At 37.1% G+C, this 17,245-nt stretch overlaps 1 protein-coding gene across 6 annotated transcripts in view; it reads left to right on the top strand.

The window, feature by feature from the left end:
* Window positions 1-14,759, top strand: part of KCNK2 (potassium two pore domain channel subfamily K member 2) — a 230,431-nt gene extending 215,672 nt beyond the window's left edge. For 5 of the 6 annotated variants that reach the window (XM_021102126.1, XM_021102130.1, XM_021102131.1 and 2 more), the window contains one exon: window positions 11,264-14,759. In XM_021102126.1, coding sequence (XP_020957785.1) covers window positions 11,264-11,581 — 318 coding nt within the window. In that variant the 3' untranslated portion in view covers window positions 11,582-14,759. 6 annotated transcript variants of the gene reach the window in all.

Here is a 17,245-nt window from a genome sequence, read left to right as displayed (position 1 = left end):
CTGTTCCAAAAGGTTGAAGAAGAAGGAACACTCCCAAAGACATTCTATGAAGCCACCATCACCCTAATACCAAAACTAGACAAAGATACTATGAAAAAAGAAAACTAGGGGCCAATATATTTGATAAATATAGATGCAAAAATTCTCAAAAATATTTTAGCTGAGTCCAACAACATATGAAAAAGATCATACTGGAGTTCCTGTCGTGGCGCAGTGGTTAACGAATCCAACTAGGAACCATGAGGTTGCGGGTTCAGTCCCTGCCCTTGCTCAGTGGGTTAATGATCCGGTGTTGCCGTGAGCTGTGGTGGAGGTTGCAGACACGGCTTGGATCCCACGTTGCTGTGGCTCTGGCGTAGGCCAGTGGCTACAGCTCCGATTCGACCCCTAGCCAGGGAACCACCATATGCCATGGGAGCGGCCCAGAGAAATAGCAAAAAGACGAAAAAAAAAAAAAAAGCCATTTATAACAAACCCACAGCAAATATAATACTCAATGGAGAGAAACTGAAAGTCTTCCAGCTAAAATCTGGAACAAAACCAGGAAGCCAACTCTCACCACTTTTATTTAACATAGTAGGGGAAAGACCTAGCCATAGCAATCTGACAAACAAAAGAAATAAAATGTATCCAAAGTGGAAGAAAAGAGGTAAAATTCTCTGCAGAGGCCGTGATACTATATATAGAAAACCCTAAGGATTCTACACAAAAACTCTTCATGGATGAGTTCAGCAAGTAGCAGGATACAAGATTAACATTCTGAAATCAGTGGCATTTCTATATACTAACAATGAAATATTAGAAGAGGAATATGAAAATACAATACCTTTTGAAATCACACCCCCAAAAGGTAAATACCTAGGCATAAACCTGATTAAGGAGGTGAAAAACTCATATGCTGAGAACTCTAATACATTAATCAAGGAAATTAAAGAGGATTCAAAGAAATGGAAAGATATTCCATGCTCCTGTAGAAGAATTAATATAGTAAAAATGGCCATACTACCCAAAGCAATCTACAGATTCAGTATAATCCCTATCAAATTACTCATGATATTTTTCACAGAACAAACAATCCAGCAACCTATATGGAACCACGAAAGACCCAGAATTGCCAAAGCAATTTTAGGAACAAAAGCCAAGCAGGAGGGATAACTCCCAGACCTCAGACAGTTTACAAGATATAGTAATGAAGACAGTGTGGTATTGGTTTCAATGGAGACATACAGACTAATGGAACAGAGTAGAGAACCACGATATAAACCCAGACAACTATGGCCAATTAATCTTCAACAAAGGAGGCAAGAACATAAAATGGGAAAAAGACAGTCTTTTCAGCAAATGATGCTGGCAAAATCGGACAACTACATGTAAATCAATGAAACTAGAACACACTCTCATACTGTGCACAAAAATAAAACCTAAAATGGCTTGAGGACTTAAGACACCATCAAACTCCTAGAAGAGTACATAGACAAAACATTCTTCAACCATACAAATGTTTTCTTAGGTCAGTCTCCCAAGGCAATAGAAATAAAAACAAAAATAAACCAATGGGACCTAATCAAACTTACAGACTTTATAGCAAAGGAAACCATATGAAAAAAAAAAAAAAGATGTCCTACAGATGTGAGAAAATAGTTTCAAATGATGCAGCTGACAAGGGCTTAATTGCTAAAATACACAAACAACTTTACAACTCAACAGAAAAAAAAAAAAAAAAGAAAACCTAATTTAAAAATTGGCAAAAGACCTGAATAGACATTTCTTCAAAGAAGATATACAGATGGATAACAGGCACATGAAAAGATGTTCAAAATCACTATTAGAGAAATGCAAATCAAAACTACAGTGAGATACCACCTCATACCTATCAGAATGGCCATCATTAATAAGTCCCCAAATAACAAATGCTGGAGAGGGTGTGGAGAAAAGTGTGCCCTCCTACACTATTGATGGGAATATAAATTGGTACAACCTCTATGGAAAACAGTATGGAGGTACCTCAGGAAACTAAATATAGAACTACCATAGGATCCAGCAATCCCACTGCTGGGCATATATCCACACAAAACTTTTATTGAAAAAAACACATGCACCCCTATGTTCATTGCAGCACTATTCACAATAGCCAAGACATATAAACAACCTAAATGTCCACTGACAGATGGATTAGGAAGATGTGGTATATATACACAATGGAATACTACTAAGCCATAAAAAAGAACAAAATAATGCCACTTGCAGCAACATGGATGGACCTAGAGACTCTCATACTAAGTGATGTACATCAGAAAGAGAATGACAAATACAATATATCACTTATATGTAGAATCTAAACTTGAACCTATCTAAGAAAAGAAACAAACTCATGGACTTAGAGAACAGATTTGTGGTTGCCAAGAGGGAGGGAGTGGGATGGATTGGGAGTTTGGGGTTAGTAGATGCAAACTATTGCATTTAGAATGGATAAGCAGGGAGATCTGCTGCATAGCACAGCAAACTATATCTAGTCACTTGTGATGAAACATGATGGAAAATAATTTGAGACAAAGAATGTGTTATATATGTGTGTGACTGGTTCAGTTTGCTGTACAGCAGAAATTGACAGAACATTAGAAATCAATTGTAAATAGAAAAAATAAAAATCTTACAAATAGAGACAAGGACATAGATGAATATAAATTTTGAAAACAATTAGGTCTATATACTTCAGCAGCTAGGATGGTCAGCTCTAAAGTACTTCATCTGAAAAGAAACATTTATTTCCTGTCATTTACTTAATGATAAATTGTGTTGTTCATGAAATGAGAACTGTGAGAGGGAACAAACATAAAATTCCATATACTGAGTAAGGTAGGTGAAATAAAACATGGTAGTAGCATGGAAGTGAAAAAAAAAATCAAAGGGGTCATAAAACTGAAAATTTATCTGCTTTGGTATCCTTTACCTACATCCTCCTTCCTCTCTTTCTTCCTTCCTATTTTTTCCCTCTTTTCTTTGTTCCTCTTCTCTATAGCTAAAGATTTTGCCTACCTTTTACTACTGATTTCAGATATATTTCTAGAAGTGAAATTATTGGTTCAAAAAAAAAAAAAAAAGGACATTGAAGGCAAAGGCCTCAGGAATAATATCAGTGCGAACTCTTCTAAAGGTGGGAATTTTGCAAAAATTTTCTACCAGCCATTAGGTCTGAGAAGCCCCAGGCCAAACACAAACTGGGTGGGAACACAGTCCCATTCATCAGCCAACAGGCTGCCTCAAGACCACCCCCACCACAGGCATACAGCCACTAATCTCACCTAGAGACAAAGCCCCACCCACCAGAGGGAAAAGAATCAGCTGTATCCACCAGTGGGCGGGCACCAGTCCCTTGTATCAGAAAGCCTACAGGAGGCCTGCGTACCAACTTCAGCCAGAAAGGGGGCAGGGGGCAGACATCAAAAGCAAGAGAGGCTACAACTCTATTGGTTGCACAAAGGAGATCACACCAAAAATCTATACATAATGAAAAGGCAGAGAATTATTACTCAGATAAGGGAGCAAAGAAAAAAAAAAAAAAAACCCAGAAGAGAAGCTTAGAGATCTGGAGATTACCAATCTCTATGAAAAAGACTGACAATCATCAAGATGATTCAAATCTTGGAAATAAACTGGTGGCAAAGATTGATAAATTATAAGAAACTTTGAGCAAAGTAATACAAGACTTATGAATTAAGCTAGCAGAGATGCAAAATACAGTAGCTGAAATAAAAAAAAAAAATTCCTTAAAAGCAGCCAATAGCAGAATACAGGAGGCAGAAGAAAGAAAAAGTGAGGTGGAGGACAGACTAGTGAAAATCACTGATGTGGAACAGAAAAAGAGAAAAAGATTGAAAAGAATGAAGACCGTCTAAGAGAACTCTGGGACTATGTTAAATGCACCAACATCCATATTATAGATGTTTCAGAAGGAGGAGAGAGAGAGAGAAAGTGCAAATAAAATATTTGAAGACCTAATAGCTTAAAACATCCCTAACATGGGAAAGGAACCACTCACTCAAATCCAGGAAGCACAACAAGTGCCATATAAAATAAACCCAAGGAAGAACACCGTGAGACACGTTAATCAAACTGACCAAAATTAAAGAAAATATCATAGCAGTTATGGAAAGTAAATAACAATCAAGGGGACCCAAATAAGGTTATTGGCAGATTTTTCAGCAGAAACTCTTCAGCCCAGAAGGGAATGCCATGATAAAGTGATGAAAGGAAGAAACCTCCAACCAGGAATACTCTACCCAGCAAGACTCTCATTCAGATTTGAAGGCAAAATCAGAAGCTTTACAGACAAGCAAAAACTAACAGAATTCATCACCACTAAACCACCTTTACAGCAAATACTAAAGTAACTTCTCTAGGTGGCAAAGAAAAGGCACAACTAGAAACAAAAATATTACAAATGACAAGGATCACCTGTAAAGGCATACATATAGTTAAGGTAGGAAATCATCCAGACACAAATATGCTACCAAATCAGAAACTGTGGAAGAGGAGGGTACAAATGTAGGACACTGGAGATGCATTTGCAATTAAGAGGTCAACAACTTAAAACAATCTTGTATATCTGTAGACTCCTCTATCAAAACTTCATGGTAACTGCAAACCAAAAATCTACAATAGATACGCAAATAAGAAAAACCTATCCAAATACAACACTACTGATAGTCATCAAATCACAAGAGAAGAGAAGAAGAAGGGAAGAAAAAAGACCAACAAAAACAAATCCAAAACAGCTAATAAAATGGCAGTAAGAACATGCATATCAATAATTACCTTAAACGTAAATGGACTAACTGCTCCAACCAAAAGACATAGACTGGCTGAATAGATATAAAAACCAGACCCATATATATGCTGTCTTCAAGAAACCCACTTTAGTTCTAGGGACGCATATAAACTGAAAGTGAGAGGATGGAATAAGATATTCCAAGCAAACAAATCAAAAGAAAGCTGGAGTAGCAATATTCATATCAGACAAAATAGACCTTAAAGTAAAGAATATTTATGAGACAAAGCATGACATTATATAATGACCAAGCATGGCATTATATAATGACCAAAGGATCAATCCAAGAAGCAGATATAACAGTTGTAAATATATATACCCCCAACATAGGATCACCTCAGTGTATATGGCAACTGCTAACAACCCTAAAAGGAGAAATTGACAACAACAAAATAATAGTGGGAGACTTTTAACACCCCACTTACAGCAATGGACAGATCATCCACACAGAAAAACAAGGAAACACAGGCCTTAAATGATGCATTATACCAGGTGGACCTAATAGATATTTATAGAATATCCTTATAGAATATTCCATCCAAAAGCAGCAGAATACATGTTGTTCTCAAGTGTGCATGGAACTTTCTCTAGGATCAATCACATCATAGCCACAAACCAAGCCTCGGTGAATTTAAGAAATTTGCTATCGTATCAAGCATCTTTTCCAACCACAATGCTATATGACTGGAAATCAACAAGAAAAAAACTGCAAAAAACAGAAACAGGTGGCAACTAAGCAACATGCTACTAAACAGCCAGTGGATCACTGAAGAAATCAAAGAGGAAATTAAAAAATACCTAGAAGCAAATGACAACAAAGACCCAACAATCCAAAACATATGGGATGCAGCAAAAGCAGTTCTAAGAGCAAAGCTTATAGCAACACAAGCCTACCTCAGGAAACAAGGACAAGCTCAAATAAAACAACCTAACTTTACGCCTCAAGCAAACAGATAGAGAGTAACAGACAAGACCTAATGTTAGTAGAAGGATAGAAATCATAAAGATCAGAGCAGAAATAAATGAAATAGAAACGAAGAAAACCATAGGGGGAAAAAAAATCAAAGAAACTAAAAGTTGGTTCTTTGAAAAGATTTAACAAAACTGATTTAACAGAAAGTTTAACAGAATTGATAAACTCTTAGCCTGACTCATTACACCCTCATCACAAGAGAGGACTCAAATCAATAAATCTAGAAATGAAAAAGGAGAAGTTACAATGGACATTACAGAAGTACAAAGGGCCATAAGAGACTACTACAAGCAACTACATGCCAATAAAATGGACAAACCTAGAAGAAATGGACAAATTCTTAGAAAAGTACAATCTTCCAAGACTAAACCAAGATGAAATAGCAAAGACAAATGGACCAATCCCTCAAGTACTGAAATTGAAACTGACTCAAAACCTTCCAACAAACAAAAGTCCAGGACCAGATGGCTTCACAGGTGAATTCTATCAAACATTTAGGGAAGAGCTAACACCTATCCTTCTGAAACTATTCCAATAAATTGCAGAGGGAGAACACTCCCAAACTCATCCTATGCGGCCACCATCACCCCGATACCAAACCAAGACAAAGATACCACATACCCAAGAAAGGAAAACTACAGGCCAATATCACTGATGAACATAGATGCAAAAATCCTCAACAAAATACTAGCAAACTGAATCCAGCAATGCATTAAAAGGATCATACACCATGATCAAGTGGGATTTATCCCAGGGATTCAAGGATTTTTTCAATATCCACAAATCAATCAGTGTGATGCACCACATTAACAAACTGAAGAATAAAAACCATGTGATCCTCTCAATAGATGCAGGAAAAGCCTTTGACAAAATAACACCCATTTCTGGTGAAAACCCTCCAGAAAGTGGGCACAGAGGGACCCTACCTCAACATAGTAAAGGCCATATATGACAAACCCACAGAACCCACATCATTCACAAGGGTGGAAAGCTGAAGGAATTCCCCCTAAGATCAGGTATAAGACAAGGATGTCCTTTCTTGCCACTGCTATTCAACATAGTTTTGGAAGTCCTAGCCATGGCGATCAGCGAAGAAAAAGACATAAAAGGAATCCAAATGGGGAAGGAAGAAGTGAAACTAGTAAAACTCTCACTGTGACACGATATTGTCCCTCATAAATCCTGAAGATGCTACCAGAAAACTGCTATAGAGTTCGTCAATGAATTTGGTAAAGTTGCAGGCTATATAAAATTAATACACAGAAATTGATTGCATTTTTATGTACTAACAATGAAAGATCAGAAAGAGAAATTGGGGTACAATCCCATGTATCATTGCATCAAAAAGAATAAAATACCTAGGAATAAACCTACCTAAAGGGACAAAAGACCTGTACTCTGAAAACTAAGGTGCCAATGAGAGAAATCAAAGGATGACACATAAACAGATGGAAAGACATACCATGTTCTTAGATTGGAAGAATCAGTATTGTCCAAATGACCATATGGCCCAAGGCAATCTACAGATTCTGTGCAATCCCTGTAAAATTACCAAGGACATTTTTCACAGAACTAGAACAAAATATTTCAGTGTTTGTTTGGAAGTACAAAAGACCCAAAATAGCCAAACCATCCTGAAAAAAAAAAAAAAAAAGTAGAGCTGGAATAGTCACGCTCCTTGACTTCAGACTATAGTACAAAGGTACAGTCATCAGAACCATATGGTATTGACACAAAAACATAAATATATATCAGGGGGACAGGATAGAAAGCCCAGAATTAAGCCCATGCACCTACAGTCAAGTAATCTATGACGAAAGAGGCAAGAATATACAATGGAGAAAAGACAGTCCCTTCAATAAGTGGTGCTGGGAGAACTGGACAGCTACATGTAAAAGAATGAATTAGAACATTTCCTAACACCATACACAAAAATAAACTGAAATGATTAAAGACCTAAATATAAGACTGGATATTGTAAAACTCTTAGAGGAAAACATAGGCTGAACACCCTCTGACTTAAACCACAGTAGTATCTTCTCAGATCCACCCCCCAGAGTAATGACAATAAAAACAAAAATAAACAAATGAGACCTAATTAAACTTAAATGTTTTTGCACAGCAATGGAAATCCTAAACAAAATGAAAAAACAGAATGGGAGATAATTTTTGCAAATGAAGCAACTGAGAAGGGATTAATCTCCAAAATATATGAACACTTCCTGAAGCTCAATACCAAAAATACAACCCCATCAAAAAATGGGCAGAATATCTAAATAGACGGTTCTCCAAAGAAGACATACAGATGGCCAAAAAAAAAAAAAATTAGGCATTCAACATCACTAATTATTAGAGAAATCCAAATCAAAACTACTATGACGTACCACCTTACACAAGCCGGAATGACCATCATCACATGTTTACAAACAATAAATGCTGGAGAGGGTGTGGAGAAAAGGAAACCCTCTTACACTGTTGGTGGGAATGTACATTGGTACAACCACTGTGGAAAACAGTATGGCGATTCCTCAAACTAAAAATAAAATTACCATATGATCCATCAATCCCACTCCTGGCCATCTATCCAGAGAAAACCATGGCTAGAAAAGAAACATGTACTCCAGTGTTTTCTGCAGAACTTTATACAATAGCTAAAACATGGAAGCAACCCAAATGTCCATCAACAGAGGACTGGATAAAGAAGACGTGTACATATACACAATGGAATATTACTCAGCCATAAGAAGGAATGAAGTAATGGCATTTGCAGCAACATGGATGGCTCTGGAAATTATCATACTAAGTGAAGTTATACAGTGAGACTTCATATGCTATCACTTGTATGTGGAATCTAAAAAAAGGGTATGATAAACTTCTTTGCAGAACAGATACTCACAGACTTTGAAAAACTTGTGGTTTCCAAAGGAGACAGGTTGCTGGGTGGAGGAGTGGGCTGGGGGTTTGGGATGGAAATGCTGTAAAATTTGGTTGGGATGATCATTGTACAACTATTAATGTAATAAAATCCACTGAGTTTCTCTTTTTATAAAAGAGATGAGAATAATACACAGAAAAAAATAGGAAAATAGAGTGTTCATTCAATGTTCTCAGAGGTGCTTGCTTCTATACTTGGTATAGGAAAAGCTCTGATCAAGTCTTTCAGTGATTATTTTTAAACCTCAAAATTTACCAGATATAAGTGAGAGATCTCTATATCTGTATTTTTCCAGTGGTCAGAGTCATTAACCCTGGTAATGACACCATACCCAGCAAAAGTGAACACTCTAGTCCAGGCGTATCCACTCTGCCCTACTTCTTGGAGCCTCTCTGACATGAAGAAATACAATTCCAAAGCCCTCAAAGAGAATACTTGGCCTCCATTATTTTTCTGTCTTCTCAATCTTTACTGCAAAAATAATATTGCCCTGTTACAAATGTTGCCCCCTGTCTACATTTCCATCCTCCATTTTCCTATTTTCCTGATAATTGTCACTATGAAGACATTAAGTAATCAGATACTACCACATGTAGTAAAACGTCACATCTGGTGTAGATATTTTAAAAAATTAGAAAAAAAAAAAAAACAAAACCCCAAAACCCTGACGGTTGGAATCGTCTTGGAAAGCTTAAAATATCCTGTCTCTCTATATTAGGATGTGATACCAGGACACCACTGACACCACTCTTAAGAACAACTAAACCTTTAAAAATAATGAGGATAGTGGATCAAGAAGATGTGGTACATATACACAATGGAATATTACTCAGCCATTAAAAGGAATGAAATACCAGCATTTCTAGCAACATGGATGGACCTAGAAACTATCATGCTAAGTGAAGTCAGCCATACAATGAGACACCAACATCAAATGCTTTCACTGACATGCGGCATCTGAAAAAAGTACAGACTGAACTTCTTTGCAGAACAGATGCTGACTCACATTGAAAAACTTATGGTCTCCAGAGGAGACAGTTTGGGGGGTGGGGAGATGTGCTTGGGTTATGGGATGGAAATCCTGTGAAATTGGATTGTTATGATCGTTATACAACTATAGATGTGATATTCATTTGAGTAATAAAAAAATAAATATATAAAAAATAATGAGGATAAAGGTAAATTGAGCCTTCTGTTTGCATTTATCTGAAGACTAAGCAGCTGTAATTTAATGGTTTGTATAACTGTAATAAAGAATGAGTTCCCATCGTGGCTCAGTGGTTAACGAATCTGACTGGGAACCATGAGGTTGCGGGTTCGATCCCTGCCCTTGTTTCAGTGGGTTAAGGATCCAATGTTGCCGTGAACTGTGGTGTAGGTTGCAGATGCGGCTCGGACCCCCCATTGCTGTGTCTCTGGCATAGGCTGGCAGCTATAGCTCCGATTCGACCCCTAGCCTGGGAACCTCCATATGTCGTGGGAGTGGCCCTAGAAAAGGCAAAAAGACAAAAAAAAAAAAAAAAAAAAAAAAAAGAATGGGTTGATTTAGTATCACTTAAACAGCATGCAAAATTTGATCATGTGTGCAAAACACAATCAGCAATTTAAATTCCAATTTTAAAGAGGTCAGAGAAAACATTAAGCACGTGCTTCGGACTGGACAATATTTTTACTTTAACCTTCCAGCAAAGTCCACCATGATGACCACCTAGGCTCTTGCAATTGGGAAAGTACCTTAGCCCAGCCATCCTGTTAGATGTGTACGGTGAAGACGCCTGTTGTACAGCTGGGGAAATGGCAGCTCAGACAGGTGAACTTCACTAAGTCCACAACCAGTCGCCGAGAAACCATTTCTTGGACTTAATCCTTCTCCAAACGGGCCTCACACTAAACTTGCCTGTCCCTGTCTCTTTGCTTTCCCTGGAAGGAGAGACAAAACGTTTTATTGCTTATTTAGTAAATAGAGGATTCCTAATGACCAGTATGGGGTTGGATTCAAAGTTCTTTCACACACCAGTTCTGGTCTCTGAAATCTGTGTTTACATCCTGAGCAAAGAGCATTGCTGCTATTCAACCAACCAGGTCACCTGGTTCACATTCCCGACTCTTTTACTCTGTCTTGCTGCTTCTCCTCTTATTGCCTTTTCTGCATTCAAATACTTCTAACAATTACAGAGAGAAAAAACCTCAGGAGTTTTTTTTTTTTAATTTAAGATTGCCTTTTTATAGCATCAGAAGTTTCAATGACAGTATTCATCTTTAAAAGCAAGTACATCTAGTACCTCTAATATAATGTGGTCTAATAGAGTTTAAGTTCATAGATTCATTTTTAGAGTCATATCTATATAAAATGGAATCTTGTTCTTCCCAACGTGCCTAATTACCTCAATTCTCAGACCTCTAATATTATAAAAGGCTACAGTCTTCTTTTTAAAAGCCCCCAATAAAATGATCAGAAGATAAAGCACACAGAACATTGACTGTCCTGTTGGTGTCTCTCTGTCTCTTCTCTGCATTCATGTTCCAGGTGGGAGAGTTCAGAGCCCATGCTGCTGAGTGGACAGCCAACGTCACGGCCGAATTCAAGGAAACCAGGAGGCGGCTGAGCGTGGAGATTTATGACAAGTTCCAGCGGGCCACCTCCATTAAGCGGAAGCTCTCCGCAGAACTGGCTGGAAACCACAACCAGGAGCTGACTCCTTGTAGGAGGACCCTGTCAGTGAACCACTTAGCCACCGAGAGGGATGTCTTGCCTCCTTTACTGAAAACTGAAAGTATCTATTTGAACGGATTGACGCCACACTGTGCAGGCGAGGAAATTGCTGTTATTGAGAACATTAAATAGCCCTCTCTTTGAAAAGCCTTAGGCATAGGCATAGGTGAGGACTTCTATATGCTCTTTATGACTGTTGCTGGTAGCATTTTTTTAAATTGTGCATGAGCTCCAAAGGGGAAAAAAAAATAGACACACCCATCATGGTCATCTACCATCAAGAGAATCTGGAATTCTGAGCCAGCACTATCTTTTTGATGATGCTTGTTGAATGGTCCACTTTCTTTGATGAGTGGAATGAAACAAGCAATGTCTCATGCCTTTTTGCGCCCAGACTGTTTTCTTCCCCCTTTTCCTAATGTGCCATAAGGCCTCAGAATGAATTCTAATTGTCTCTGGTAATAATGTAGCTTTGAGGGATCAGTCCTTAACTTTTCAGGGTCTACCTTACTGAGCCTAGATATGGACCGTTTATGGATGACAACATTTCTCTTTGTAAATGGCAAGAAATTCTTATGCAGCCTTTTACCTAAGAAATTTTCTGTCAGTGCCTTATCTCACAAAGAAATAGAACCTCTCTAGCTAATGTGTGGTTTCTCCTTCCCTGCCCCACCCCTAGGCTCAACTCCACAGTCCTTTACCCCAGAGCTCCCATTTGAATACCATGCCATGCTGGAAACAATATGTAAAATGACTAAAGTGATGATGCCTGGAGAAGGAATAAATGCCAAATTAGATGGACATTGAAGCAACACTCAGAAACCCTAGTGTTAAAGGCACTGCAGAGAAATGAGGTGCAAAGATGGCCCCTCTGAGTATATTTAACTGACTCCAATACCAATGGTACAAATACACAGTATAATCATTACAAGCCAGTAAAATTGGCTGCTCAACAATCCTTTTATCCTGGCAGATTTGGAATTTATCATTTATTAATAACTATACATCTTTTAAAGGTGGGAGAAGAAAAAATATATATAAATGATCTGATAGAAGAAAACTGTTAAAATGGATATTATTGAAGGTGAATTTAGACAATTGGTATGAATTGCCAATATGATGAAAAGATAGCCAAACAGTGTGTTACACGCATTTGCTAATAAACGTTATACTGCCAGCCTCTATTTGCTTTTTGATGTATGAAAGGCTTATGTGATTCTTTTTCCTTGAGTAATTTTTGCCAGATGAGGGGAGGTGACATAGTTGGACACAATCCTAGCCTTCTGTGGGTGCACCTCGGGAGTTGTGACTGAGTGTGAGAGCAGAAGCTGAAATTGGGATCACTGTGATTTTGCACATGGAAAAATGCAGATTGCAGGCATAATTCATCTCTGACATTAGAGAAAAGCTATTATAGCACAATTTAAATCTTGAGAGTTTTTTTTTTTAAAGATAGAAAAGGCCAATGATCTTTTTTTTTTTTGTTTAATTTTATATCCTGCAATGTTTTCAAGATTCAGAAGAAATTCAGTAAAGGCACCTAATAGATTGCTACTCTTTCTTTTATTTTCATACACAGATCTACTGTACATTGTAAATATAATTTTTTAAATGCAGAAAGAAAAGGATTTCCCTAAGGATAATTGCAAAAATTACTTTTACTCTTAGGGGGTGGGGGGTATCTGAATAAATGGCATTCAGATAAGGGTCTTAAAAAAATAAACCCAGGATCTTAAAAAAAAATTAATAGATGCTTATTTTCCAAATTTTAAATTTAAGCTAGAAATGTAAATATTCAGTTAACTTGTTGAAGGTACTTTTATAAACTTTAAAAATTCTAACCAAAATTTTAGAAAGTCAGGCTCTTTTAGAAGGAAAGCTACACCCATTTCTTCAATAACTATTCTGAAAGTTCGTATGGTGGAATGCACCATGTATAAACTGTGAATTGTATTGACAAATAAAGTTTGTAATTAAAGTCAGCATTTTCTGAGTCTCCTGCTTGCTGCTGAGGATTTAGATCTGATTCTGGCCATGCAGAACTCCAGGATGTCACTTTTCATGCTGAGTTTTTGAGGCACCTTTGTTCACAATATTCAAGAAATATTTTCAATACAGTATTACTACCCTTGTCAAATATGTGCCCATGTTCCACTTGTTGGCTGTTAATCCAAAGTAAAAATCCTGAAATTTCACTTTTGAAATATGATATTTTAAGTAGCATCTAAATTCAAGATTGTTTCTATTAAATTCTATCAATATCTTATTTTATCATTGTTAGACCTTGTCTTGACACTAAAGTAATTGGAATGCTGAACACAGGTGCCTGAATGTTTTGTAAGAAAAGAGTCAAACATCCTGGAAGTTTTGAAGCCTAAAGAAGATTTTTGCAACTCATCCTCTAGAATCTCATACCCCACATATTTGGACTGCATACCTTGTCAGTATCTTACATACATGTATTTATTCATTCCCAAGCACTTTGATGTTCTGTAAATATCCTAAAACTGGACCTAAAACAGGTCCCCAACATGATCCTTAGGATTAGAGAAAATTTAAGGAAGCCTCTGCACATTATTATCACTTACGTTTTTTCAAGTTTCAATATTTTGTTTACTTCTGTGGCAAGAACACTGATAAAGATTTTGGCATCATCTATGAGTTTCTTTTTTCAATGGACCAGTTTAAGAATGAGTCATTTTGTCCTGAAGGATATTTGAGGAAAAAAAAAAAACAACAAAAAAAAACCAAACCTAGAAAGGATCAGGAACTCCCTGATCTGGAATCTGAAACATGGATTCTCGACGAGGCTCTCGATCCGCCTTAAAACTAGTCAAGGTGTAAGTGATTATTTGGGGCATTCTTGTAATTTATTACATCAGTCTATGGACTTTGCTGCCATAGTTCATGTCACACAGACTTTGCGTTTCCAATCTTACTTCACTCTTGCGATACAGGCAAAAAAAAAAAAAAAAAATTTTTTTTAATTTTAAAAAGTTAAGCAAGATTTGAATAATTTGTGTTTTGGCCTTTAAAAAAAATGAGAGCAGAGTGTAGGGCTTAGTTTCATTCTCAAATTCTAAGGAACATGTGTCATATAAGAAGCACTAAATCCAACCTCATCACGTGTGTAGAACATCTGTAGAATTCTTTGATTCAGAAGGCCAGAAGTTCAAACAAAGAAAAACTTTACATGGAACACCAGGAAAAAAAAAGTTATAGGCATTCTGAAGACTTGAGAAAGCTATTTATGCCTAAGAACTGGAGGCCTAGATCCACTTATTTGTTTTCCTTTTTTTTTTAAAAAAAAGTGTTTGCTGTTCTAGTAAAATCATAACTTATTTGTGGTTTGCGTTCCTTATCAAAGTGTGAGTAAATGTGCTTTGTATAAAGTAAAAGTCTATTTGAATACTCATAATTCCATTAAAATTAATATATGATTTTTTGCTTCAGCATGCGTTTACTTAAATGTCCTTTTTTTCAAAGAATCTTGCTGGTCTTGTACATGCTTAGGTGTTGGTTCTGAGAGGGCATGGAAGCAGCATGGTTCCTTGGGTAGAACGTTTGGGAGTAACAATGTGGTTTTCTTAATAGAGGGAAAACTTCGTAAGCTCCGTGTGCTTCCCTGATCCGGTCCCGCCACAAAGGTTTAGGCAGCTTCTGTCTCACACATGATCCTTCCCCACTCAGATCTTGACTTTGCCTTCCTAAAACACAGGATTAGTTCCCCTGACCAGGACTTTTGACTCTGCTCTTTTGTTTGACACATTATTGGTTCACTAAGCCCAGCTTTTAAGTGCCAGCATTTACCATTTCTAATATTCACAACCACCGTTTGCTATTTTCTTCGGATTAGCATTATAAAGTATGTTTACTGTGATATGCTTGTCTCAATTCACAACTAGGTTTTTTATGTCATTCTTTCTCAAAGAACTTCTGTACATTCACCAAAAGCTCAAGTCCTGGACTTTATTCTTTTTTCTTTTGCCCTTTCAGACTTGGATTTCTCTCTGAGCTCCATAGTCATCTAGCTGACTCTGATTGGCTATCTCCACTTCTCAAAGGCACTGCAACATAACTCTATCTTCCCCTGCTCAGACCTGGCCCTCTTTAGGAGTCACCTGTTTTTGCAAATGGCATCACCATCCATTTGTTTGAGCAAGTCATCTTTGCTGTCCTTTTCTCTCCTTCAACTCCATACGTACCTATCACCTAGTCATATCGACTTACATCCTGAATGTGTCTTGAATTTGTGCACACTCATCACTTTAATCCAAGCCACCACCCCCACAGCTCCTCCTTCTACTAACTGCTTTGGTTTCATTTCCTGCTTTAGTCACTGATAGAAGAATCCTCTTTTTAATATGCAAATATGATTGTGTTACTCTCTAGTTTAAATCCACTAACTGTCCTTCAGTTTTTTAGGAGTAAGACCAGAATCCCTCATATCGTTCTTATTTTGGTGCATCTCATGCCACCCTCTCCAGACTCACACTCTATCACCCTCCACACTTCTCTGTAATCCCAGCCCCAGTGAATCTATCTTTTTTCATTAAGTTATGCCTGGAATGCTTGCTCTCCTTTTCCCCTCGACTTTTTTCCACTTAACAAACCCCTACTCATTCTTCATGATCCAGCTTATGTATCACCTTCTCTGATAAGCCTTCCCTGATTATTAATTCAAGGATCTTTAATATATTCTATAAAACCCTGTGTCTTTCCCCGTTTATAATTAGCTAATTGTCACTATTCTTTGATTATTATCTGTCTTTCCCACTAGAACCTAAGTCATTTTTTTTTTGCTTACCAAAGTAATTTATTTCCAAACTAGCCAAGTACATACTGTAGGCTCAAAAATACATGATGAACAAAAGAATAAGACAAAAACTGGCATTTATCTATGGTAACCATCTTAAAACACCCTTGTGTGTAAGTATCCCACATTTTCTCAGCTCTGCAAACATTTATCTGTCCTTTTCTACTGGCTTAGTAGTAAATGGGATACAAATAGCATTTATTTCTCCTATAAACTGACAAGCTGGTACTGGTTGTTCTTTGTATATACAAAAATCAAAACTGATTCTTCAGCTAGAGAGACTTGCAGCTTTTTTGTCATTATGCACTCTTACTCCTTATAAACAAGGGTTTCATCATTATCATTTTCAAATTTTTGGCTCTTAATAGATAATATCAAAGCTTTTCAATTATAATTTCATACTGAAAATTTGCTTAGAAATTAATTGTAAAGCATATTTTCTAATACTAGTAAATGGATGTTTTTTATTAGTAGAAAGCTAAATGCACATTTATTATCCTTGCCAAATAAAATTCAGCTTTTTCATGCTTAAACAAATTTATTAGCAGTCTGGGAAGAAATCCATTATTGGGTACATTTTGAACTGTATCCAATTGAGGATATTAGTCACTTACATGGTATAATTTTGAAATCAACTCATAGAATAAACATTAGTTTTCATTCTATTGATGCCTGACTCTTGTAGATGGTATCTGTTTCTACACTATATAATTAAGAAAGAGCAATACGTAGACAATTTTTATCATACTACCTACTTTTTTTTTCTTTTTTTATGGCCACACCTGCAGCATATGGAAGTTCTCAGACTAGGGATTGAATCAGAGCTACAGCTCCCAGCTTATGCCAAAGCCACAGCAATGCCAGATCTGACCTGTTGTCTGCGGTCTACACTGGAGCTTGCAGCAGTGCCAGATCCTTAACCCACTGAGTGAGGACAGATCAAACCCACATCCTCATGGATACTATGTTGGGTCCTTAAC

The sequence above is a fragment of the Sus scrofa genome, chromosome 9 (genome assembly GCF_000003025.6).
Source record: "Sus scrofa isolate TJ Tabasco breed Duroc chromosome 9, Sscrofa11.1, whole genome shotgun sequence".
Taxonomy (NCBI): domain Eukaryota; kingdom Metazoa; phylum Chordata; class Mammalia; order Artiodactyla; family Suidae; genus Sus; species Sus scrofa.
This window is presented reverse-complemented; position numbering and strand designations above follow the sequence as displayed.